The sequence below is a fragment of the Scyliorhinus torazame genome, chromosome 27 (genome assembly GCF_047496885.1).
Source record: "Scyliorhinus torazame isolate Kashiwa2021f chromosome 27, sScyTor2.1, whole genome shotgun sequence".
Taxonomy (NCBI): Eukaryota; Metazoa; Chordata; class Chondrichthyes; order Carcharhiniformes; family Scyliorhinidae; genus Scyliorhinus; species Scyliorhinus torazame.
This window is the reverse complement of record NC_092733.1, coordinates 12673068-12698300: the sequence shown is the minus strand read 5'-3', so window position 1 is coordinate 12698300 and position 25233 is coordinate 12673068. Positions and strand designations below refer to the sequence as shown.

At 47.3% G+C, this 25233-nt stretch overlaps 2 protein-coding genes across 2 annotated transcripts in view; both read left to right on the top strand.

Moving 5' to 3' along the window:
- Positions 1–25233, top strand: part of LOC140403206 (complement C3-like) — a 294404-nt gene that overhangs the window by 50835 nt on the left and 218336 nt on the right. The window contains exons 5-6 of the mRNA XM_072490959.1: positions 9968–10062; positions 18351–18433. Of these exons, the coding sequence (XP_072347060.1) occupies positions 9968–10062; positions 18351–18433 (178 nt within the window). The remainder of the gene's footprint in view (positions 1–9967; positions 10063–18350; positions 18434–25233) is intronic.
- Positions 6338–7500, top strand: LOC140403207 (ATP-dependent RNA helicase DDX19A-like). The gene is made up of 2 exons (XM_072490960.1): positions 6338–6845; positions 6936–7500. Exons 1-2 carry the CDS (start codon positions 6338–6340, stop codon positions 7412–7414), a joined length of 987 nt encoding a protein of 328 aa, XP_072347061.1. The 3' UTR covers positions 7415–7500.

Genomic DNA, 25233 nt, shown 5'->3' with positions numbered 1-25233 from the left:
GCCAGAGGAAATGGTAGAGGCGGGTACAATTTTCTCCTTTAGAAAACAGTTAGACAGTTACATGGGCAGGGTGGGTATAGAGGGATATGGCCAAATGCGGGCAAGTGGGACTAGCCGAGTGATAGAAACTGGGCGGCATGGACCAGCTGGACCGAATGGTCTGTTTCCATGCTGTAAACATCTATGACTCTGTCAATCCCAATTTGACACTTTGCTTTGTTAAGCTTTAGGCTATTCTTCTTTATACTCTTCAAGACCCTGAGAAGCCTTTTGTCATGCTTGTTGCGTGTGGACCCTCAAATAATTATGTCATCCACATAGACCCGGACGTTGGTAACCCTTAAACTATGTGCTCCATGGCACAATGGATAATTTCTGAAGCAGAAATTATTCCAAATGGCATCCGAAGGAAACAATAGCGCCCAAAGGGTGTGTTAAATGTGCATCGCTTTATGCTCGCTTTGTCCAGTTTGAGTTGCCAAAAGCCTTGTGGCGTGTCCAACTTGCTGAAACATGTCGCTCCATGCATCTCCCATGTTATTTCCTCCCTCTTCGGAATCGGGTTGTGCTCTGTCTTGATGTTAAGGTTCAGGTCTTTGGGGTCCATGCATATTCGTAGGTCATCATTCTTCTTCTGGATGCACACCATAGAGTTAACCCAGTCTGTAGATTCCTCTATGCGTTTGATGACTCCTCAGCCGTTTTTCTGTCTAACTCAACCTTCAATTTGTCCTTCAATGGAGCTGGTACACGTCTCGGAGCGTGTATGACTGGCTTCGTATGCTCCTTCAATTGCGGTACATAAAAGGCAGAGTGCTAAAGCCTTGAAATATCTCCGGAAAGTCCTTGTGATGGATTCTACGGATGCATGTTGGCGGGGTACCATGCTTTCTGCATTGTAAATCCGCTTAACAAACCCAAGCGCTTCACACACTTTTACACCTATGAGAGATTCGCACTCTGTCTGTACTCTGGAAAACTTAATCACACAAGTTCTGTCTTTTACAGTTACTGTGAGCTCACATGCCCCTAATGTTGGGATCTCATTACCACTTCATCGACAAACTATTTTCGGTTTAGTTTTCAGCCCTTTTAAAGCTGACAAAGTGATAAAGTTGTCCTTTGCTACTGTGTCGAGCTTGCATTTGATTAGTGTGCCATTAACCATCAGCAGAATCATCCATCTGTCTTCTATGGTATTCGCATCCTCATCACTATGATGCTGGCATTTTCCGCCATATTGGCGCCAAAATGTTTCAGATTGAGCTCAGCGAGGGACTGGAGCATGGCGTTGGAATCGGTGTCAGACGCAAAACGGGCGTCCTCTGGGCAGAGTGCACCCTTGCAGTGCCAGCCTGGAACCCTGGCAGTGTAACCTGGGTGTCAGGCTGGCACTACCAAGGTGCCCAGTTGGCACTGCCAGAGGCTAGCCTTACCATGCTGTCAAGCTGGCATTTTGTGTGTGGTGGTGGTTGGGCGTGGGTAGTTGCCCTGCGTGGGTGAGGGTGGGAAAATGTCACCCTGATCCCACCCTGCACTGAGGGGTCGGTGAGCGGGGCTCCTCAGTGCAGGAAATGGCTCTCAGTGTGGCCTCACGTTCCCTACTGAGGCCCAGTATCTAACCAGAGTCAGGTTAGAAAGTGTTGTAGCGCCAGGAAAAATGCGGCTATGGGACAGAGTTCCCATTTTTAAAAATTGCGCCTTAAGTGTGGTGGTGGTGATAGTGGTGGGAAGCCGCCGACAGAACCTGCCACAAATGGCACTGAGTAACTTTTCATTAGATCGGGCCCAAGGTGTATTCCATTTAAAATGGAGATGAAGTCAAACTTTTCACTCGGTTCTAAGCCTTTGGAACTCTTCCTGATAAGCTGTTGGAAGCAAAATCTGAATATTTTTAAGGCAGAGGTGGATCGATTCCTGGTAAGCAAGAGAGTAACAGGTTATCGGGATTTAACGGGATGCAGATTTGAGATTTGTGTTGGATCAGTCCTGATTTTATTAAATTAAGTGGAGCAAGTTTGAGGGGCCGAATGGCCTACTGCTCCTTGTTCGTGTGTTCTGGAAAGTACATCTACCGGTTCCCCTTTATCCGCAGCACCTGTGACTTTTTCAAAGCACTTCAACTTTTAACAAAACCTCTGTTGAATTGCGGTGAATTTTTCTGAGTGCTCAGCTATCACATATTTAACAATAGTTTCTAACATTTTCCCCATGAGGCTAACTGGACAGTAGTTACCTGCTTTATCTCCCTCTCTCTTTGAATAAAGGAGTTGGGCGAGATTCTCTGTTCTCCGAAGCCAATTTCATAATCGGTGATCGGGTAAGGAATCCCATTTATGACGAAATCAAGGGCGGCACCTGTTTGATGCAGGTTTTGTATGCTCCGCCCCTTCATAACGGCGACATCGTGGCACGCGCTGCAGGCATTTGGGACAGCCTCAGTACGTCACCTGAAGGCCCTCCCCTGATGCTCTAAACCTGATGGGCCGAGTTCACGACGGCGTGGGTCACTTCTGGTCCCCGCCTTGCAGGAACCCGGCGTGGCGGCTGCGAACTGTATCCAGCACCGCCACAGTTGGGCGGGAGCCGTGCTGCTGGCTGAGGGGGAGCTTCCGCGAGGGCTCGGGTGACTGATTGGGGGTGGGTGGCCAGGGGGTGTTCAGGCGGACACTGTCTGGCAGGTTGGGTCCACACACAGCTGGAGCTATGTGTCAAAGCGCGACCACTTCACTGGTGATTGTAATTTTCCCGAGTTCCTCCCTCCAGTCTTTTTCCTGATTTACAGCATTTTCTGGGATGTTACTTGTATCCTCAATAATGAAGGCGGATGTAATATACTTAATCATCTTCCATCTCCTTATTTTCCATTGTTAACTCCCCAGACTCACTTTTTATAGGACTAATGCTCACTTTGTTAACTCTTCTTTTTAAAAAATCTATAGAAACTCTTACTATCTGTTTTTATCTTTCTAGCTAGTTTTCTCTCGGACTCTAATTTTTTCCTCCTTGTTATTCTTTTTGTCATTCTTTGCTGTTCTTTATATTCTGTTAAATCTTCTGACTTGCGACCCATCTTTACATAATTATATGCTTTATCTTTAAGTTTGATACTATCTTTAAATTTTTAGTGAGCCACGGATGGTGGCACCTCCTCTTAGAATTTTTCTTTCTCGTTGAAATGTATCTATTCTGCATAGTCTGAAATGTACCCTTAAATGCATGCCACTGAACCTCTGTTGACCTATTCTCGAACTTCATTTGCCAGTTCACTTCAGCTAATTTTGCTTTCATGTCCTCAGAAAGCCATTATGTAAGTTTAAAATACTAACCTTGGATGCACTGTTATCTCGGGGCTGGTTTAGCACAGGGCTAAATAGCTGGTTTTTAAAGCAGACCAAGCAGACCAAGCAGGCCAAGCAGCGCGGGTTCAATTCCCGTACCAGCCTCCCTGAACAGGTGCGGGAATGTGGCGACTCGGGGCTTTTCACAGTAACTTCATTTGAAGCCTACTTGTGACAATAAGCAATTTTCATTTCATTTCCCTCAAACCGAATATAAAAATCAATTTTTCAGGAAAAAGACATTTTGTTGAAGCTTTTCATTTTTCTGTCATCAGAACAATCATGAGAATGCCAAGAATGATCCTGATGAGTGTAAGACAAAAAGCTTCGACAAAATGCTGTTTTTCCAGCACTGTTGCTTCACAGCGCCAAGGACCTGGGTTCGATTCCCGGCTTGGGTCACTGTCTGTGTGGAGTGTTCACGTTCTCCCCGTGCCTGCGTGGGCTTCCGCCGGGTGCTCCGGTTTCCTCCCACAAGTCCCGAAAGACGTTATTGTGAGGTGAATTGGGCATTCTGAATTCTCCATCAGTGTACTCGAACAGGAGCCGGAATGTGGTGACTAGGGGCTTTACACAGTAACTTCATTGCAGTGTTATTGTAAGTCTACTTGTTAAAGTAATAAAGATTATTATTATCTGCTCTTTGGCCCACCAAACCTTCCCAGGTTTTATCCCTTACCCCACTATTTAGTGTAGAACCCTATCTACTTTCCTACTTCCGTGGTCGGCTGGAGCTCGAGCCTCAGCAAGGTTCAATTGTAGATTGTTTGAACGGTACGCCTCCACTTTCCCCAATTTTGGGACCTTGCTCTACAAACCACCTCTCTCTCACCAGTCCCTGAGCCACACATTCATTTCTCTAATCTTATTTGTCCTATGCCAATTTGCACATGACTCGGGTAATAATCCTTAAATTATTACCTTTGGGGTTCTGCTTAATTTGGCACCTCGCTCTTCATACTGACTATGCAGAACTTTCTTCCTCATCCTGCCTATGTTGTTGGTACTTCCATGGACCACAACCACTGGATCCACCCTTTCCTTTAAGTTCCTTTCCATCCCTTGCAGATGCCCCGAATCCTGGCACCAGGCAGGTAACACAGGTTTCTGGACTCTCGCTCTTTGCCACAGAGAAAAGTGGTAGCAGAGGATGGTCGCTGTGCAAATGTAAAGGGTTGAAAGATACAACTTTTCCAGAAAAAAAAAAAATTCAGTGTCAACCAAGGAGTGAATGAGAAGGAAAAAAAAAATGTGACTGAACCTAGGATCAGGATGGCTGGATATGACTATCCGCCATTGTTTTCTGAAATGGGATCGTACGACCAATGGAGAAGTGCAGTAGTTATGTGGACTAAGGTCACTTCCTCGGGAAAGAGGAAACAAGGAATGGCATTGGCTCTTTCTCTACCTTCTGAGAGTAAAATCCAAAGCAAAGTGGTTTCTGAACTGGAATTGGAACAATTAGACTCAGAAGAGGGTCTGGAGACTCTATTACGTTTTATGGATAAGATTTATCGAAAGGATGGCTTATTAAGTGCGTATGAAGCCTGGTCAGAATTTGACAGAGGATATCTCTATTGAGAAACGAGACACCAGGCGGGATAGGGGACATAGTTTATCAAGGTCTCAGAATATGGGCAAGACTATGAATGCTACTAGGAGTAGAAGTCTACATACACGTGAGATTTTATGGCCTCCAATAAATTAGATGAAAAAGTTAGCAAAGATGCCAAACAGCATAGTTGGAGTGAATTTGGGATATACACGGAAGTACCAGATAGGGGACAAAGAGCTCTATCCCGCAGATGGATTTGCACGGAAAAGGTTCTTCCGGATGGAACTTATAAGGCAAAGGCCAGGTTTGTGGCAAGGGGATTTGAAGAAAACTTAGAAGATCAGGATTTAAGGGTAGATTCACCTACGGCAGGAAAGGTTATTTTAAAGATCTTCTTGGCTCTTTTAGCCACAAAGGCAGGGGAATGCAAATCTGCAGATATCATAGAATTTACAATGCAGAAGGCGACCATTCGGTCCATCGAGTCTGCAGCGGCTCTTGGAAAGAGCACCCTACCCAAGATCAACACCTCCACCCTATCCCCATGACCCAGTAACCCCACCCAACACTAAGGGCAATTTTGAAAACTAAAGGCAATTTATCATGACCAATCCACGTAACCTGCACATCTTTGGACTGTGGGAGGAAACCGGAGCACCCGGAGGAAACCCACGCAGACACGGGGAGGATGTGCAGACTCCGCACAGACAGTGACCCAAGCCGGAACCGAACCTGGGACCGTGGAGCTGTGAAGCAATTGTGCTATCCACAATGCTACCGTGCTGCCCTTAGCTGCCTTTTTGCAGGGGCATCAACTTCAGAGAGACATTTTTCCCCGTCCTCCTAAAGAAGCAGCCAACACAGAAGTGGTACTCTGGAGGTTGAACAAATGTGTATATGGATTAAATGATGCATCTAGAGTCTGGTATTTTTCGGTAAGGTCAGTTTTGTTAAAGTTAGGCTGTTGCCAGTTGAAAGCAGATCCGGCAATGTTTTACTGGCACCATAAGATAAATCTTTCTGGCATCTTTATGATGCATGTCGATGATTTTTTTGTGGGGTGGGACGAGTGATTTCGAAGCTGTTGTAATCTCTGTGTTGAGGAAAGAATTCAGGGTTGGAAGTTCGGCTTCCGGTGCATTTAAATATATTGGACTGGAAATCGAACAGACTAAGTTAGGGGCAACTTTACGTCAGCAATCTTATTTGGACAGCATCAGCCCAACAGCAATTAGTCATGGTCAGGTTTCACAAAAAGACTCAGTGGTTTCAAAGATGGAAAAAGAGCACCTGCGAAGAGCGCCTGGAGAACTGAATTGGTCAGGTAGACAGACTAGACCGGACGTTAGTTTTGATGTCTTAGAGTTGAGTACAAAATGAATGATCCCAAAGTGGAAGACATAATGAGAGCAAATAAAAGACGGCTGCGTTCGCGTTCGCAATGCTGTGTCGTACAGACCCAAAGCAGCAATACACGCAGTGTCTCTGCCTGTGCCCCACGTATGAGCTGGCCTTGCAAACGGGGCAAGTGATCGAGCAGATGGGCGTGTACTGTGCGGACATTCGCGTTGGCTACGCCGTTCGTGGCAACCGCATTAGGCGTGGCTCCCAGGTAGAGGAACAAATAGTAATCGCCACGCCAGGGACCGTACTGGATTGGTGCTTCAAGCTGGGTCAGGTGGATGTGAAGAGAATCCGGGTGTTCATGCTGGACGAGGCAGATGTCATGATCGTCACCCAGGGCTACCTCGACCAGAGCTACCGCATTCACAGGATGCTGCCCAAGGACTGCCAGATGCTTCTGTTCTCGGCCACATTCGAGGATCCGTTACTCAGGTTTGCGAAGAAGATCGTCCCCGAGCCCAACATGATCAAACTGCGCCGGGAGCAGCTAACTCTGGACAACATCAAGCAGTACTTTGTCATGTGTAACCAGAAGGAAGATAAACATAGAACATAGAACGATACAGCGCAGTACAGGCCCTTCGACCCACGATGTTGCACCGAAACAAAAGCCATCTAACCTACACTATAGATAGATCAGGCCCTCACCAACATCTACACTGCCATCACCATTGCCCAAGCCATCATGTTCTGCCAGACCCGGAGGACAGCCCAGTGGCTTTCAATAAAGCTAACGCACGACGGGCACCGCGTGGCACTTCTGACTGGCGATCTGATGGTCGAGCAGAGGGCATCCATCATCCAACGTTTCCGAGATGGCAAGGAAATGGTCCTGGTTACCACCAATGTCTGTGCCAGTGGCATCGATGTGGAGCAGGTGTCGATCGTGGTGAACTTTGACCTGCCATTGACCCGCGACAAAGAACCAGGCTGCGAGACATATCTCCACAGAATCGGCTGGACAGGACGTTTTGGGAAGCAAGGGCTGGCGGTCAACATGGTGGATGGGTGCAAGAGCCTGGACATCCTGCACAGGGTTCAGGACCATTTCAACCGCAAGATCCAACAGCTGGACTCGAAGGACCTTGAACAGATTGAACGCATTGCATACTGAGTGGCATCCCGCTTGTGTGAGGGAAAGGGTGCACAGTCGGAGAGAATTTCCTGCCCTGCATAATCTATCATTTGAAAGGGGCCCAGGCGGAGCCTCATTGAAATTTGAACTCGCTGGAAGGATTGCATCTTGCTTGCACACTGGAAGATATCCTGGCCTCCCCTTGACCCTCCACGAGGTGGAGAGAGGAAGTTCAGATCACCGCAGTTTCCTTCTGTGCCCCACACACCTTCACCCCCTCTTTTTGATTTGATCGGAAACCAAATTTATTGATTTTATTATTCTTCGGGATGTTGCTTGTATCTTGTGACCGAGAGCTTGTGTAATAAAATGTCCAGAGAGCAAAACAAAATTTAAAAAAATAATGAGAGCGAATAAAGCTTTGGTCAAACTAAAAATGCAGGAGTGTGTTTTGAGGTTCCCGGTTTTAGGTGATCTTAGGCACTTGAAACTCAGTTCATAGTGCTGTGTCCTATGCAAAGTTACGTAATGGGGTTTCAAATGCAAGAGGTTTTATAATTTTCCTTTTTGGAAATAATGGTAAATGTTGCCCTCTTGTGTGGGAAACAAAGAAAATAAGGAGAGTGGTCAAAAGCACTTTGGCTGCTGAGACTTTAAGCCTTGTAGAGGCAGTGGATATAGCATTTTATATATCTCAGATATTGACAGACATTTTGGGATTAGGGGATTTGGGTAACATACCCATTGAGTGTCACATTGACAATAAATTCCTGTGGGAAAATGTGCAATCTACAAAAAGTGTCAATGAGAAAAGGCTAAGGATAGACATCGCAAGTTTGAAGCAGGTGTTGGACAGTGGGAGAAACAAAAATTAAATGGGTCGACAGTAGCTATCAATTATCCGACTGTTTAACAAAAAGAGGGGCTCGTTCACAGAAACTTTTGAATATTGTTAATCAAGGGCGCCTGTTTCTGTGACTGTTTGCTTTTTTTTTCCTTTCAAAAAAAAAAGAAGGGGGGGGGGAAATTGCGTGTGTTTCTGAGTTTCTTGAAATTTTGTTTTCATCAAATTATTTTTTTTCTCCAGGGAAGGGGAGACAGTTAAGGAATGGGTTAAGAAACATTCCAATTTGATGTCTCATTGATCCAATAATTGACACTGATATGTAAAAAGGCTACAGGTGGTCTTTGGAGCATGTGATGTGATGATAGAGTTTGGTGCTGAGTGTGTTCAAGGAAAAATAAGGGGAAAGGAGCAGGTCTCTTGACTTTTTACTCAACAGCAGCTGGAGGCTAACAAAGCCTATTGAATGATTTCAGAGGCTGGGTCCCTACCAGCCTCAGCTGCAGCCACATTTTCCTATCCCTGACTACCCTCCAAATCAGAAGACCCTGCCTAAGAGGTGCGACCGCCACCTGGTACAGTGTTCAGGTAACTCTCGCCTTCCGTTATCTGTTGCAGTGTCCGCAGCTCAGCCTCCAACTCAATGACTGTGAGCCAAAACTCCTCAAGTCGCAGACACTTAACTGCAGATGTGCTTGCCCTGGATTACACTGGTATCCAGGAGCTCCTACTTGCTGCAGCCATGATAAATCACCTGTCCTCCCATACTAGTTTTATTTTGAAATTTATTTTCTGTTATATATTTATTAATCTTCTCGCAAATTACTATTTTAAACCTTAGGAATAGAATAAAACTTGACCACAGACACTCACCAGCAGCTTGATTCTTCCACTGGAGCAATGCAAGAACCAATTCCTGCAGCGTGGGAAAATTAGAAAAAGGGAAGCAGTACATTCTTCCGCCTTCACTGAAACCCCTCAGTACACCAAACTCTCACACTCCGTTGAGTTGTCAAATTCAATGTGACATTGAACGCACATAAGGGGATGTCAGGACAATCACGAGGTAGATTTGAAGGATCATGTTGAAGGAGGAGGCAGAGGTTGAGATGGTGAGCGGTTTAGAGAGGGAATTCAGGAGCTTAGCAACTGAAGGTGCGACCACCATTGGTGGCATGACGGAAGTAGGGGATGTGTAAGAGACTCGAATAAGAGAACAGAATTGGAAGAACGCAGAGACCTCAGAGGGTCCGAGGGCTGTAATTGATACCTGCTGTTTAATTATGAGTATGGATATTTGGTCGGACACATTCTGGCAATGCTCCAAGCCCCTGATGCCAGTGAACATCTTGCTGTTCAGGTGGTTCAGGGGAGTAAGCTTCCATAGCCGTAGTAAGTGACTGTAGCTTCCGTCCGTCCATCCATCATTGTTGCTTGTTACTCCCTCAACGAACTATAAAACAATTACTCAAACATCGTCTTCTTTCAGAGAACCATGTTTTCTTAAGCAACTAAAAGTTAAATTATGATGAGCCAGCACTCATGAACATTAATTTTACTTGGCTGTACAATCTATTTCAGTAATTGTATTCTGTGTCTTCAAGAAACAAACATATTGATGATTTTGAAAATTAAGTTTTGTTAAAATAAATGTATGCAATGTTTTGGAATTCCACCTGCTGCTATAATTTTCAATCATTTTGTTTTAGCCAGGACAGAATTTTGTTCACAACAAGTCTTTCTTTCAGAATCCACACGACGTTATTGTGAAGAGGGATGAAGTATTTGCCAAAGATAATACTGGCATGACTGGAAGTACCTTTAAAGTACCCGAGATTGTAAAGTAAGTGCCAAAACATGAAGTAAAATTGGAACTTGCTGCCAAAGCATTGTGGAGAAACATTTCTCTCATTGACTTGGCAGTTCCCGAACCTTTTCACAACAGTGCCTCATACAAAATACATTGAATGATGCAGTCGGTTGTCACATTGGGAATGAAAATTCTGCCGTAACTAATTTTAATAGCACTCTAGATGTGAGCAAATAACAATCATCCTGATCATCATACGTAGCTCCTTCCAAGGATGAGTACTAGTGGGAATTTTACAATCATTAGGCGGGATTTTCTGACCCCCCCGGGTGCGTTGTGTTTTCTGGCAGTGCAGGCGGCTCGCCTTTGGCGGGATTTTCCAGTCCCACCAACATATACGGTGTTTTGCGCGGCTCACCAGTCCTGCTGCTGCGGAATCTGCCACAGGAGATCAATGATGGGACCAGAAGATTCCACTGGCGGGAGGGGCCAGGAAGTCACACCCATTGTATTTTTGCTTTGGCATTTGGGTTAAGTTGTCCTGGAGATTGATGTGATGAAATATCTTTTTTCTCTCAAGTGTTTCTGGTGTTTAAAATTATAGAAAGTTGTGGCACACTTCATTCTGTGTATTATGAAGGCTGCAGTACAAATCAATTTGATCAATTGACAGTTTAGTCTAAAATATTTGGTTTTCTCTTTGAACAAATTCACTCAATTGGATTGGATTAGTTTATTGTCACGTGTACCGAAGTACAGTAAAAATATTGTTTTGTGTACAGTTCAGACAGATCATTCCTTACATGAAAAGAAAATACATAGGGCAAACATAAAATATACAATGTAAATATAGACACAGACATTGAGTGAAGCATACAGGAGTGTAGTACTAGGTAGAGAAGATGTGTGAAGAGATCAGAGCAGTCCATAAGAGGGTCTTTTAGGAGTCTGGTAACAGTGAGGAAGAAGCTGTTCTTGAATCTGTTCGTGCATGTTCTCAGACTTTTGTATTTCATTGTTAAAAATTCATTTACAGGATGTGGGCATCACTGATTGGGGCTCATTCTGGGGTCGGTGGGACCTCTACAAACGGGACGGTCTACACCTGGACCAGAAGGGTACCAATATCCTCGGGGGGAAATTTGCTAATGCTCTTTGGGAGGGTTTCAACTAGTTCAGCAGGGGATTGGGAACCTGAATTGTAGCTCCAGTATACAGGAGGTTGAGAGTAGTGAGGTCATGAGTAAGGTTTTAAAGTTGCAGGAGTGTGCAGGCAGGAAGGTGGTTTAAAGTGTGTCTTCTTCAATGCCAGGAGTATCCGGAATAAGGTGGGTGAACTTGCGGCATAGGTTGGTACATGGGACTTTGATGTTGTAGCCATTTCGGAGACATGGATAGAGCAGGGACAGGAATGGTTGTTGCAGGTGCCGGGGTTTAGATATTTCAGTAAGCTCAGGGAAGGTGGTAAAAGAGGGGGAAGGGGTGGCATTGTTAGTCAAGGACAGTATTACGGTGGCAGAAAGGACATTTGATGAGGACTCGTCTATTGAGGTAGAATGGGCTGAGGTTAAAAACAGGAAAGGAGAGGTCACCCTGTTCGGGGTTTTCTATAGGCCTCTGAAAAGTTCCAGAGATGTAGAGGAAAGGATTGCAAAGATGCTTCTGGATAGGAGCGAAAGCAACAGGGTAGTTGTTATGGGGGACTTTAACTTTCCAAATATTGACTGGAAACGCTATAGTTCGAGTACTTTAGATAGGTCCGTTTTTGTCCAATGTGTGCAGGAGGGTTTCCTGACACAGTATGTAGATAGGCCAGCGAGAGGCGAGGCCATTTTGGATTTGGTACTGGGTAATGAACCAGGACAGGTGTTAGATTTGGAGGTAGGTGAGCACTTTGGTGATAGTGACCACAATTCGATTACGCTTACTTTAATGATGGAAAGGGATAGGTATATACCGCAGGGCAAGAGTTATATCTGAGGGAAAGGCAATTATGATGCGATGAGGCAAGACTTAGGATGCATCGGATGGAGTGGAAAACTGCAGGGGATGGGCACAATGGAAATGTGGAGCTTGTTCAAGGAACAGCTACTGCGTGTCCTTGATAAGTATGTACCTGTCAGGCAGGGAGGAAGTGGTCGAGCAAGGGAACCGCGGTTTACTAAAGCAGTCGAAACACTTGTCAAGAGGAAGAAGGAGGCTTATGTAAAGATGAGACATGAAGGTTCAGTTAGGGCGCTCGAGAGTTACAAGTTAGCTAGGAAGGACCTAAAGAGGGAGCTAAGAAGAGCCAGGAGGGGACATGATAAGTCTTTGGCAGGTAGGATCAAGGATAACCCCAAAGCTTTCTATAGATATGTCAGGAATAAAAGAATGACTAGGGTAAGAGTAGGGCCAGTCAAGGACAGTCGTGGGAAGTTGTGCTTGGAGTCCGAGGAGATAGGAGAGGTGCTAAATGAATATTTTTCGTCAGTATTCACACAGGAAAAAGACAATGTTGTCGAGGAGAATACTGAGATTCAGGCTACTAGACTAGAAGGACTTGAGGTTCATAAGGAGGAGGTGTTAGCAATTCTGGAAAGTGTGAAAATAGATAAGTCACTGGGCCGGATGGGATTTATCCTAGGATTCTCTGGGAAGCTAGGGAGGAGATTGCTGAGCTTTTGGCCTTGATCTTTAAGTCATCTTTGTCTACAGGAATAGTGCCAGAAGACTGGAGGATAGAAAATGTTGTCCCCTTGTTCAAGAAGGGGAGTAGAGATAATCCCGGTAACTATAGACCAGTGAGACTTACTTCTGTTGTGGGAAAAATCTTGGAAAGGTGAATAAGAGATGGGATGTATAATCATCTGGAAAGGAATAATTTGATTAGAGATAGTCAACACGGTTTTGTGAAGGGTAGGTCGTGCCTCACAAACCTTATAGAGTTCTTTGAGAAGGTGACCAAACAGGTGGATGAGGGTAAAGCAGTTGATGTGGTGTATATGGATTTCAGTAAAGCATTTAATAAGGTTCCCCATGGTAGGCTACTGCAGAAAATACAGAGGCATGGGATTCAGGGTGATTTAGCAGTTTGGATCCGAAATTGGCTAGCTGGAAGAAGACAAAGGGTGGTGATTGATGGGAAATGTTCAGACTGGAGTCCAGTTACTAGTGGTGTACCACAAGGATCTGTTTTGGGGCCACTGCTATTTGTCATTTTTATAAATGACCTGGAGGAGGGCGTAGAAGGATGGGTGAGTAAATTTGCAGATGACACTAAAGTCGGTGGAGTTGTGGACAGTGCGGAAGGATGTTACAAGTTACAGAGGGACATGGATAAGCTGCAGCACTGGGCTGAGAGGTGGCAAATGGAGTTTAATGTTGCAAAGTGTGAGGTGATTCATTTTGGAAGGAATAACAGGAAGACAGAGTACTGGGCTAATGGTAAGATTTTTGGCAGTGTGAATGAGCAGAGAGATCTCGGTGTCCATGTACATAGATCCCTGAAAGCTGCCACCCATGTTGAGAGGCGTATGGTGTGTTAGCTTTTATTGGTAGAGGGATTGAGTTTCGGAGCCATGAAGTCATGTTGCAGCTGTACAAAACTCTGGGGCGGCCGCATTTGGAGTATTGCGTGCAATTCTGGTCGCCGCATTATAGGAAGGATGTGGAAGCATTGGAAAGGGTGCAGAGGAGATTTACCAGAATGTTGCCTGGTATGGAGGGAAGATTTTATGAGGAAAGGCTGAGGGACTTGAGGCTGTTTTCATTAGAGAGAAGAAGGTTAAGAGGTGACTTAATTGAGACATACAAGATGATCAGAGGATTGGATAGGGTGGACAGTGAGAGCCTTTTTCCTCGGATGGTGATGTCTAGCACGAGGGGACGTAGCTTTAAATTGAGGGGAGATAGATATAGGACAGATGTCAGAGGTAGGTTCTTTACTCAGAGAGTAGTAAGGGCGTGGAATGCCCTGCCTGCAACAGTAGTGGACTCGCCAACACTCAGGGCATTCAAATGGTCGGCGCAACATCGAGGGCCGAAGGGCCTGTACTACGCTGTAATGTTCTATGTTCTATGATTAGGCCAGCATTTATTGCCCATCCCTCGTTGCCCTTCAGAAGGTGGTGGTGAGTTGCCTTCTTGAACCAATTGCAGTCCTTGAGGTATATGTGCACACACTGTGTTGTTAGGGAGGGAGTTCCAGGATGTTGCCCCAGCGACAGTGAAGGAGTGGTGATATATTTTGAAGTCAGGGGTAGAGTGACTTGGAGGGGAACCTCCAGGTGGTGGGGTTCCCAGGTATCTGCTGCTCTTGTCCTTCTAGATGGTAGTGGCCATGGGTTCGGAATGTGCTGTCTAAGGAGCGTTGGTGAGTTACTGCAGTGCATCTTGTAGATGGGACACACGGCTGCCGCTGTTCGTCGGTGGTGGAAGGTTTAAATGTTTGTGGAAGGGGGAGCAATCAAGCGGGCTGCTTTGTCCTGGATAGTCATATCATAGTATCATAGAATTTACAGTGCAGAAGGAGGCCATTCGGCCCATCGAGTCTGCACCAGCTCTTGGAAAGAGCACCCTACTTAAGCCCACACCTCCACCCTATCCCCGTAACCCAGTAACCCCACCTCACCTTTTTGAACACTAAGGGCAATCCACCTAACCTGCACATCTTTGGACTGTGGGAGGAAACTGGAGCACCCGGAGGAAACCCACGCACACACGGGGAGAACGTAGAGATTCCGCACAGACAGTGACCCAAGCCGGGAATCGAACCTGAGATCCTGGAGCTGTGAGCAACCATTAATTCAAATACAACCCCCAAAGAATACAACACTAAGTAATACTTACGCTGTCCTTTTAACATCCATAAGACTTAAACAAAACCTTTAAACAGAAGCGCATCAGGTTAAAGTCACTACTGAGAGCAGTTATTAGTTTTAAATCACCAAAGGATTGATTTACTCTTTTTAGACAATAGAGAGAGAGAGAGTAATACCCCTTCTGGCTGTGACTGCAGCTATCCAGCTCTGAAATCGAAACTAAAACACATCCTGCAGCAAACAGCCTAAAACGAAAGTAAAAAGCTGACAGACAGCCCAGCTCCACCCACACTCTGACATAACTGATAAACACCCATTTCTTAAAAGTACATTTCTTAAATACCCATTTCTCAAAGGTACTCTCATATGACATGACTTTGAGGGATTCAGCGATGGTAATGCCATTGAATCTCAAGGGGCGGTGGTTAGATCCTCTCTTGTAGGAGATGGTCATTGCCTGCCACTGGTTCTGCCCGATGGAAGAAGCTGGAAGAATGAATAAGCTGGGTGTGATGGGTCTTTGATTATGCTGTCCACTTTCCCAAGGCAGCTGGAGGTGTAGACTGAGTCAATGGATGGGAGGCTGGTTTGTGTGATGGGCTGGGCGGTGTTCACGACTCTCTGAAGTTTCTTACAGTCTTGGGCTGAGCAGTTGCCATACCAGGCTGTGATGCAGCCAGACAGGATGCTTTCTATGGTGCATCTGTCAAAATTGGTAAGAGTCAATGGGGAGATGCTGAATTTTCTTCGTTTCCTGAGGAAATAAAGGCACTGTTGTGCTTTCATAGTCGTAGCGTCGACATGGGTGGACCAGGACAGATCGTTGATGATGTTCACACCAAGGAATTTGAAGCTGTTAATCATCTCCACCTCGGCCCCATTGATGCAGACAGGGGTGTGTACGATACTTTGCTTCCTGAAGTCAATGACCAGCTCCTTAGTTTTGCTGACATTTAGAGAGAGATTGTTGTCGTTACACCATACCACTAGGTTCTCTATCTCCCTCTTCTACTCTGACTCATCGTTGTTCGCGATCCAACCCACTCCGGTCGTGTCATCAACAAACATGTACATGTAGTTGCAGCCATATTTTGCCACACATCCGTGCGTGTATAGAGAGTATAGTCGGGGGCAAAGTACGCAGCCTTGCGGGGCCCCCGGTATTGAGGACTATCGTGGAGGAAGCGTTATTGTTTACCCTTACTGATTGTGGTCTACGGGTCAGAAAGTCGAAGATCCATTTGCAGAAAGGGAAGCCAAGGCCTAGATTTTCGAATTTTGATATGAGCTTGGCTTTGATTGTGGTGTTGAAAACGAAGCTGTAGTCAATGAATAGGAGTCTGCCATAGGAGTCATTGTTGGCGAGATACTTCAGGGATGAGTGCAGAGATAGCGTCTGCTGTGGACTGGTTGTGGTAGTATGCGAATTACAGTGGATCAAGGCATTTGGGGAATATGGAGTTGATGTGTTTCATGGCCAACTTCTTGAAGCACTTCATTATGACCGATGTCAAGGCCACTGGATGATAGTTGTTGAGGCACATTGCCTGGTTCTCCTTTGGCACCAGTATGATGGTGGTCTTCTTGAAGCAGGTGGGTATCTCGCTGGTGGAGGTTGCTCAGAAAGTTCAGGCGGTTTTCTTACAGTCACACAACGATAACAACAAGCATCGTGGTCCTCTGTAGTTATTAGCATCCATATGGATGATATCACCACATGTGTAGCAAAGTATTTGGGCATGATGTGTGACAAATACATAATTTACTGAAATATCATACAGTATTTTTCAGAGATAGTTTGCTGGAGCCATTATGTCCCACGTAGCTGTCCACGATTAAGGTAACAGTTCCAAATCAGGAAAATTCACATCTAAGTGTTACTGCAAGTTAATTATAACTCAGTGCATGATGGGCTGGAAGAGATTTAAAGTACTGACTCTGGAATTGCCGAAACATGAATTTGAAGTATATCATACTTAAAAGTATGGAAATAATTAGTTCAGAATTGCGCAAACGGTCTTAAGATATCTTTGAAATTGGATTTTTATGTAATCAGAGTGGAGAACATGAGTTCAGAGATGGTTAATAATGAGAATGTATGAGAGGATGAAAGAATGAGTCTGAGAGGCAGCAGTGAGAGGATTAAAATTGGGTCTGAGAGAGAGCAGCGCAAGAGCAGAGAGAGGATACAACAGAAAGTCAGAGGGGGCAGCATCTGGATAGAAGAGTGGATCTGAGAGGAGAATGTGAGAAGATAAATGAGCAAATCTGAGAGGCAGCAGTGCGAGAAGATAAAAGTGAGTTTGAGAGGGTGCAGTGCAAGTACAGCGCGAGGGTAGAGGAGCGAGTCTGAGAGGCAGCGAGTCGACAAGATTGGTGAGAGGCTAAAAATGTGAGTCTGAAAGTGAGCAGGGTGAGAGTGGTAAGATTAAAATACATGAGTCTTGTCATGATATACATCAGCATATCATGGTGCAATCACACACACACTGACACACTGATGGACATACAGTAGGACCAACCAGCATACACAACACCGCAGCCAATCACCAGTGAGAGCACACGCACTATAAAGACTGGGGACAGGAGAGTTCCCGCACATTCTAGCAGCAGCCAGCTCAGAGCACAAAGCTCACAGCCTGCCTCTCAGACATTCACCATGTGCTGAGTGCCTCACCTAGATAGTGATAGGGCAGGGTCCACAGATAAGCTGGTCATGCACGTACGCAAACTTACAGTCTATTATTACAGTTGAGTAATTAATAAAATAGAGTTACACCACCTCCAGCCGTGTTGACTGTTTGTAGACCAGAACAGCCAACACAAGTCTGAGATGGAGCAGTGTGAGAGTAGCGAGAGGATTTAAGAGTTAGCCTCAGAGGGAGCAGTATGAGATAGGGGCCAGAATCTTCTGGTCATTCATGCTGGTGGGATGTTCCAGTCCGGCCGATGGCGCACCTCTGCCATTGATTTCCCAGAGGCAAGGCGTGCATTCAATGGGCAACCCCATTGGTAACGGTAGGATCAGAAAATCTTGTTGCCGGCCAATGGCGGGTCGAATCTAGCACGGCAAAATACGCAGTGGGTAGCGTAGATAATCCCGCTCATTATGTGGATTCACAGCTGACCAACTGTGTTAAATCGCAGGAAATATCTCAACCTCTGGTGTGCTACTGAGTCGTATCTTGATCTAATATCTGTGCATTATTTGGAATTTTTCTCAGTGTTTAAGGTTGAAAAGAATTGCGAGATATCCCTAATACAAAATGTTCCTTGTTTCCATTTACAGTTATGTTTTTTTTCAATAATTGAAAGCACCTTGTTGATTTGGAATTTTTTTGTCCCGTGTGGCCTTAAGCTTGAAACAAAAACTAAGGACAGTTCATTTTGTCTTGGGAATTATGGGGAATATATTTTGATTAAACACATTTACAATTGTAATTATTGGAAGATTTGACATCTGTGTAACGTATCAAGAAAGAATTTAAAATAAAATTACTTGATTGATATATTTTCCAGTATTGGAATCTGGAAGATTGCTGCAAGTTACAAGGAGGCCAGTCATATAAATTACACAACTGAATTCGAGGTCAAGGAATATGGTGAGGAAATTTAAATGGTGTAATAGTCTATTATTTCTCTGTCCTAAATGATTTATTAAAATAGATATTGAAGGCAAAGCATTTCTCAGCATAGTTATAAATTAACTGAAAGGCTACGGTTTGGAAAATCTGGCTCAACTACTTTTGTTCTTCAGGGCTGGACAGCTGGTTTGTGACGCGGAGCGAGGTCAGCAGCACGGGTTTAATTTCCGTACTGGCTGAGGTTATTCATGAAGGTCCCGCTTTCAACCTTGCTCCTCGCCTGAGGTGTGGTGATCCTCAGGTTAAATCGTCACCAGTCATCTTTCCCCCTCAACGGGGAAAGCAGCCTATGGTCATCTGGGATGATGGCGATCTTACTATTTCCTTAGTGTAGAATATTTTAGAGTATGGTGTTAAGTTGATTTGTATTGATATTAAGATCAATATGTCAGCTGAAAGTACTTGAATCTGTTATTAATTTGTTAGTGGCTCTCTTCCTCCGCATGATTCTGCTCACATGTCAGGTGGAATTCAATGCCTTCTCCCGTGGTGAGTTTGATGGTAGGGAGGCGGGATGCCATTAATCAGGTTAAAGTGGATCCTGCTGCCTCATCATTTTCATCCCAATTAAGTCTGTCACAGGACGGCCCTTGGCTTCTCTATTCCTGCTCCGCCACCAATTGAGGCCCTTAATTAATACCAACGTAAGGCCCTCATCCTGCTGCAGCTGGTATTAACCAAGTGAAAGATGAGGAACTTGCATGCAAGGAGCATGATGAGCAAATCTGTGTGGGGATGTTAACGGGCTGTCGGGAGCCCTCACTCAAAGGCATGTTTAATGCTGCACTGACCTTTGTGGCCACTGGGAGCAGATGTGATGTGTTCACAGTAACATGCCATAGGTGTCGCAATGTCTTCCTGCTGATCTGTAGCTGTCTGTGGCATATCTGTCCGTCAGCCCATGGAAGGACCAATGACTCCACAGTGCCCATCGCTGGCCTCCCCTTCTGACTCCTCCTCAGCCTAATTGGTGGCTGAGTCTTCAGGGTGCGTGGCGGCCCCCTGCACAGGTGGTGCTGCCTCCAGCCTGCGTTTGTCTTGTTGCTGTTTTGGGCATGTGTCCACCTCAGCTGCCACAAGCAGAGCAAGGGCTGCCTCCGCGGGCTGCACACCAGCAAACATCTTTGTATCTGGAAGGAATTGGAGAAGGAGAGAGACTGACAATCAGTTAGAGCTTCCATCCCAGGACCCTAAAATACCGCTTCCCCCACCCTGAGCATGACTGTCCCGTCTTCTCTCAGAGTGCCGTCTAGCGAGCCAGTTGTGGCAAATCTCACTCTGCACACTCACTCCTGGCCAGATCAGGAACCCCGAGACCCCAGATCTCTGCCATCAACATTAGTATATACTCTCTGCAGAAGGAGGACATTCAGCCCATTGAGTCTGCACAGCCCTCTGAGAGAGCACCCTACTGAGGCCCAATTCCCCACCCTATCCCCGTAACCCCACCTATCATTTGGGCACTATTTAGCATGGCCAATCCACCTTCTCGCACAACCATACTGATGCCTCTGTCACTTCCTTCCACAGTGGGGGCTGACCCCACGGACCATTTGCCCATCTCTCCAGACATATCACCCCCCCACACCTACCCCATCCTAATTACTGCAAGGCATACACGGCAGTACTCTTTTATCGATCTTTGTTGACTTGTGCATAAGGAGAGCAACCCAGTGGGGTTCACTGCATTGCTCTGTCTGAGTCCAGCGAAGCAGAAACAGTTCTCGCTTTTTCAACCAATAGATTTACAGGTTGCACTCTAATCCTTCATTTGCATGTCAGAAACACCAATCATATCACAGTGAAACTTTCATATTAAACCTTCACAAAGGAACAGGATATTATAAATTCCACACACCCTCACTCCCTGTGGTACTCACCCGCCCTCCGGCTGTGGACACGTCCTCGGAGCTTTGACCCGTCCCCTGGGTATCCGAATGTTGTGTGTGTAGTGTTGCCTCCCGCAGTTTTCAAGCACGTTGTCCAGCCATCTTGGTGTGATTGGGATGCTAAGTAATGACACATGACTCGCCCACCCACGAGAATCCACTTGGCATGTGTGAAGTGCTGATTTAACCACGATTGTCAATTCTCTATTAGCAATAGCCTTCAGCCGCGCAGCCAGAGTCCTCAGTAGTCAGTGGGGATTATGGGTGGACGTTGGGGCAGATGGGCAGGGACAGGGTTGCTCCGTAATGGGTACACGCGATCCAGGGGTTGGAATGATGATGCCGCAAGCGGTTACCCCTCGGTTGCTGCACACCTGCCAACCCCGCTCCCCCACCCCTCCATGATGGCCCCCCTCTGCGGAGGGTCCCCCAAACCCCCACTGAGCTCTGGGGTGGCAAGCCCAGCATCCCCGGGCCCTTTGTCTGTGAGCAAAGGTGGCTACTCACCTCCTCGGCTCCCCACGGAAGCCCTTCCGCCAGGTTCACGTTTTTCGAAAGGAGCACTAATCAGCATCAGCCAGCGTGACCATTTGCTGGGGAGGCTGCTGAATGACGGGGCCCATTGGAGTAGGGGCTGTTTAGCACAGGGCTAAATCGCTGGCTTTGAAAGCAGACCAAGGCAGGCCAGCAGCACGGTTCAATTCCCGTAACAGCCTCCCCGAACAGGCGCCGGAATGTGGTGACTAGGGGCTTTTCACAGTAACTTCATTTGAAGCCTACTTGTGACAATAAGCGATTTTCATTTCATTTTCATTTCATTTCATATGGCCGTTGGATATTCCCGTACCAGCCTCCCCGAACAGGCGCCGGAATGTGGTGACTAGGGGCTTTTCACAGTAACTTCATTTGAAGCCGACTTGAACAATAAGCGATTTTCATTTCATTCCATTCATATGGGGAGGCTCTCATTAATTGTATGAAAATGGGGCTTAAGTGGTAATAATTGGTTTCTCGTCACGCTACGGCGAGATCCTGATTTCGCCTACAGGTGCAGGCCGGTTACATCGCAAACTGTTTGGAGACTGGTACGGATCTCATTTTTGGCCTCTCCCGCTGTTGACCGGCCTCGTTACATTTGAGCGGGAGCGCAAAAAGGCCGGAGAATTGCGCCCAATATCTCCTGCTGGACTATAATATCTGCGTCATCAATTCCCTTTGTAAACACAGAGACAAATTATACATTCAAAACCCTTCGCACAACGTCTGTATCGACACACACGTCTCCTTCTTCAACCCTGATAAGTCCCACTTTTTCCTTAACTACCCGTTTACCGTTAATATTTTGGTATAACATCTTTGGGGTTTCTTTAGCTTGACTTGCTAATCTTCTTTCATACCTTCTCTTTGATTTCTATATTTTCTGTTTGACTTTGTCCCTACACTTCCTATATTTGCTTCATTCTTTGTGCCTATCATAAGCTTTCTTTCTCTGTTCGATCTTCCCCTGTATTACTCTAAACAACCAGGGTGATGTGTTGGGTGCTCTGGATCCGTGGAACACATACAGGCCACCATAACGTAAAATAGTGCAACACTATTTTATTAAGCTAGAAACTGTTGAACATACTTTCACTGTGGGTTAACAAGATGTTAGATTAAACTAAAGACCTATGCCTGTCCTAACCAGTCTATGCACTCAGCACATGGTGAAGATCTGTGCTGGAAACTGTAAGCTCTGTCCTTCTGAGAGGCTGCATCCCGAATGGGCGGGAACTCTGATGCCCTCTGTCTTTATAGTGAGTGTGCTCTAACTGGTGATTGGCTGCGGTGTTGTGTGTGTTGATTGGTCTTGCTGTGTGTCCATCAGTGTGTGTGTCTGCACCATGATATACTGGTGTATATTATGACATCCCACCTTTTATTAAAAAATGTATGTGTGTGGCAATAAATAATGTATGGTGAGAATGTTCCTAACTACGTGTGGGGTGCGAAGACATATTTACAGGACTACGTACATGAGAACTAAGCTATTTACATGGAAGGTGCCTGGTGCAGAGAAGCAGTATGCAACAAGAGTAACGAGATCAACACTGTATACAAACCAGGGAAACGATCAAACAAAGCAATGAAACAATTCAGAGAGTCCATAAATTCGAAAAGTTCATAAATTTAGTCTCTGAGGTGGGCGATGAGTTCTGGTTGACCGCCTCAAGGGTGGGTCGAGAGCCGCCGGTTATGGAGTGGGCTGGACTGCGTCAATGTCAGGGGGAGGCAGAGTGACAGGGAGCTCTGCAAGGTCCGTGGCAGGGTCAGCAGGAGGGCGAGGCGACACTGGAGGATCATGTGGCGAGCGTGGAACGAGACGACGGGAGCGTCGATTGCGGCGCAGAATAGAGCCATCCGGTAGACGAACCTGGAACGAGCGGGGGGCCACCTGCCGAAGGGCAACAGCGGTTGCAGACCAGCCCCCATCCGGAAGATGGACGCGGACGTTGTCATCTGAAGCCAGAGCAGGGAGATCAGCTGCAAGGGAGTCATGAGCCGCCCTGTGCTGTGCACGAGACAGCTGCATCCGGCAAAGGACCGGAACGTGGTCGAGGTCTGGGACATGGATGGACGGCACTGTCGTCCTCAGGGTGCGACTCATGAGTATTTGGGCTGGTGACAGGCCAGTGGACTGTGGAGCGGAACGATAGGCCAGCAAGGCAAGGTAGAAGTCAGACCCAGCATCGGCAGCCTTGTATAGGAGCCGTTTGACGATATGTACTCCTTTCTCTGCTTTGCCGTTCGATTGGGGATACAGGGGACTGGACGTCACATGGGCAAAATTGTCCCGCCTGGCAAAGTTGGACCATTCTTGGCTTGTGAAGCAGGGGCCATTGTCCGACATAACCATGAGAGGGATGCCGTGTCGAGCAAAGGTTTCTTTACATGCACGAATGACTGCAGATGAGGTGAGGTCATGCAACCGTATCACCTCCGGGTAATTTGAAAAGTAGTCCATGGTCAGGATATAGTCTCTACCCAGCGCGTGGAACAGGTTGATGCCCACCTTGGTCCATGGTGACATGACCAACTCATGGGGCGGCAAGGTCTCATGTGGTTGGGCCAGCTGGAAGCGCTGACAATTGGGGCAGTTGAGCACTGTGTTGGCTATGTCCTCATTAATGCCGGACCAGTACACCGCCTCTCAGGCCCGTCGGCAGCACTTTTCCACGCCAAGGCGGGATATCACAGGCATCGGTCCACAGGTGCATCAGGGCCGTCACCGACGCCTTGTACGCCATCGCGGACAGGTACATTCAATTCCCCGAGGACCGAGCACAGCAGGAAGCACGGGCACGTGGATTCGCCAAGGTGGCCGGGATACCGATGGTCCAGGGTGTCATCGATGGTGTGCACGTCCCCATGCGCCCGCCTGCAGACAGCAGGGACGTGTTCATGAACAGGAAGGGCGCGTACTCCATAAACATTCAGGTGGTGTGCAACCCCCACATGAAGATCATGCACGTGTGTGCAAAGTACCCCGGCAGTGTGCATGACGCCTACATTCTGGCACAGTCGTTCATCCCCGCTATGTTTGATGGATGCCCGCCCCCCCCCCCCCGGCTGAGGGGCTGGTTGCTGGGCGACAAGGGCTATCCATTGAGGTCATGGCTGCTGACGCCAATACGGAAGCCTCACACCAACGCGGAGAGCCTATACAACGAGGCCCATGCAGCAACCAGGGGTGTGGTGGAGCGGTGCTTCGGGCTGCTGAAGATGTGATTCAGATGCCTGGACCGATCAGGAGGGGCCCTGCAGTACCGGCCTGACAGGGTCGGTCGCATGGTTGTGGTCTGCTGTGCGCTGCACAACATTGCCATGCAGAGGGGAGATGCACTGGTGGAGGAGCCGGAGGGAGGACCCGACGGCACCGGAGCCAACGCAAACGAGGGGGATGGGGAAGAGGAGGATGCGGAGGATGAAGATAATGGGGCGCATCAGGGTGGGGGGAGGGGCGCAGGACGCAGACACTGCCCGGCTGCTCGTTACGCCCAGGAGGCTGCGCGACGGCACCGCCGCGGACAGCACCGCTGAACACTGCCACTTGCACCGTCACTCCTGTACACGGGCCCCACACAGCACCCCCCCCCCCCCCCGCCCCCGCACCGTGTTCACGGCAACAATTCCACATCACCTTACCACTGTGGCACTACGGGATTGCACAACGTTGATGATTGGGTAAGCGGGTGTGATCAGTGCCATGTTGAATGATGACAGCCCGCTCTGCGATGAGCTGTGTGCTCAGATTCGCCAGCCGAGGTCTGACTCATGGCTATAGCTGAACCATGCACTCCGGTGGTCACAGCCTTCCTGACGGATATTTCACCACATGCCCGTGGGGTGGCTGGCGTCGGTGTACCGAGGACAACGGTGTCCGATTATGGGGTGGCGGGGGGGGGGGGGGGGGGGGGGGGGTTGGGGGGGGATGGGTCACCACATCCGGAACAGACCTTGAACGGCTCGTATACCACTACGCCAATCGGGCACCCTCCCGAGCCCCCTGGCACCGGACATAGCACACAGTCTTACAAGTCAAATTTAACCGTGCGGTTATTCGTGTGGTGAACATAGGTGCCCTACCTACTACAACTAGACTGTGCCCTGCACCCGTGCTGACTTCTTACGTGCCCAACAACTTTGCCTTACGGGCCCTGCCACTACGTCTAGGTGTGTTCCCAGATGGTACAGCAGGAGTGGAGGTGGACTGCTGTGAATCACGCCCTTCGACATGGCTCCCCTTCGGCGCACGTTTCCTGGGGCGGCCTGGCTTCGATGGCCCAGGCTGCTCTGTGGGCGTGCTGGATGGCGTGGTGCCACCCTGAC

Excerpts from the sequence above, each read along its gene's own strand:
- LOC140403207 (XM_072490960.1), top strand. The coding sequence starts at position 6,338 with ATGCTGTGTCGTACAGACCCAAAGCAGCAATACACGCAGTGTCTCTGC. Across the intron at positions 6,846-6,935 it reads TAACCAGAAGGAAGATAAAC|ATCAGGCCCTCACCAACATC; the intron begins ATAGAACATAGA and ends CACTATAGATAG.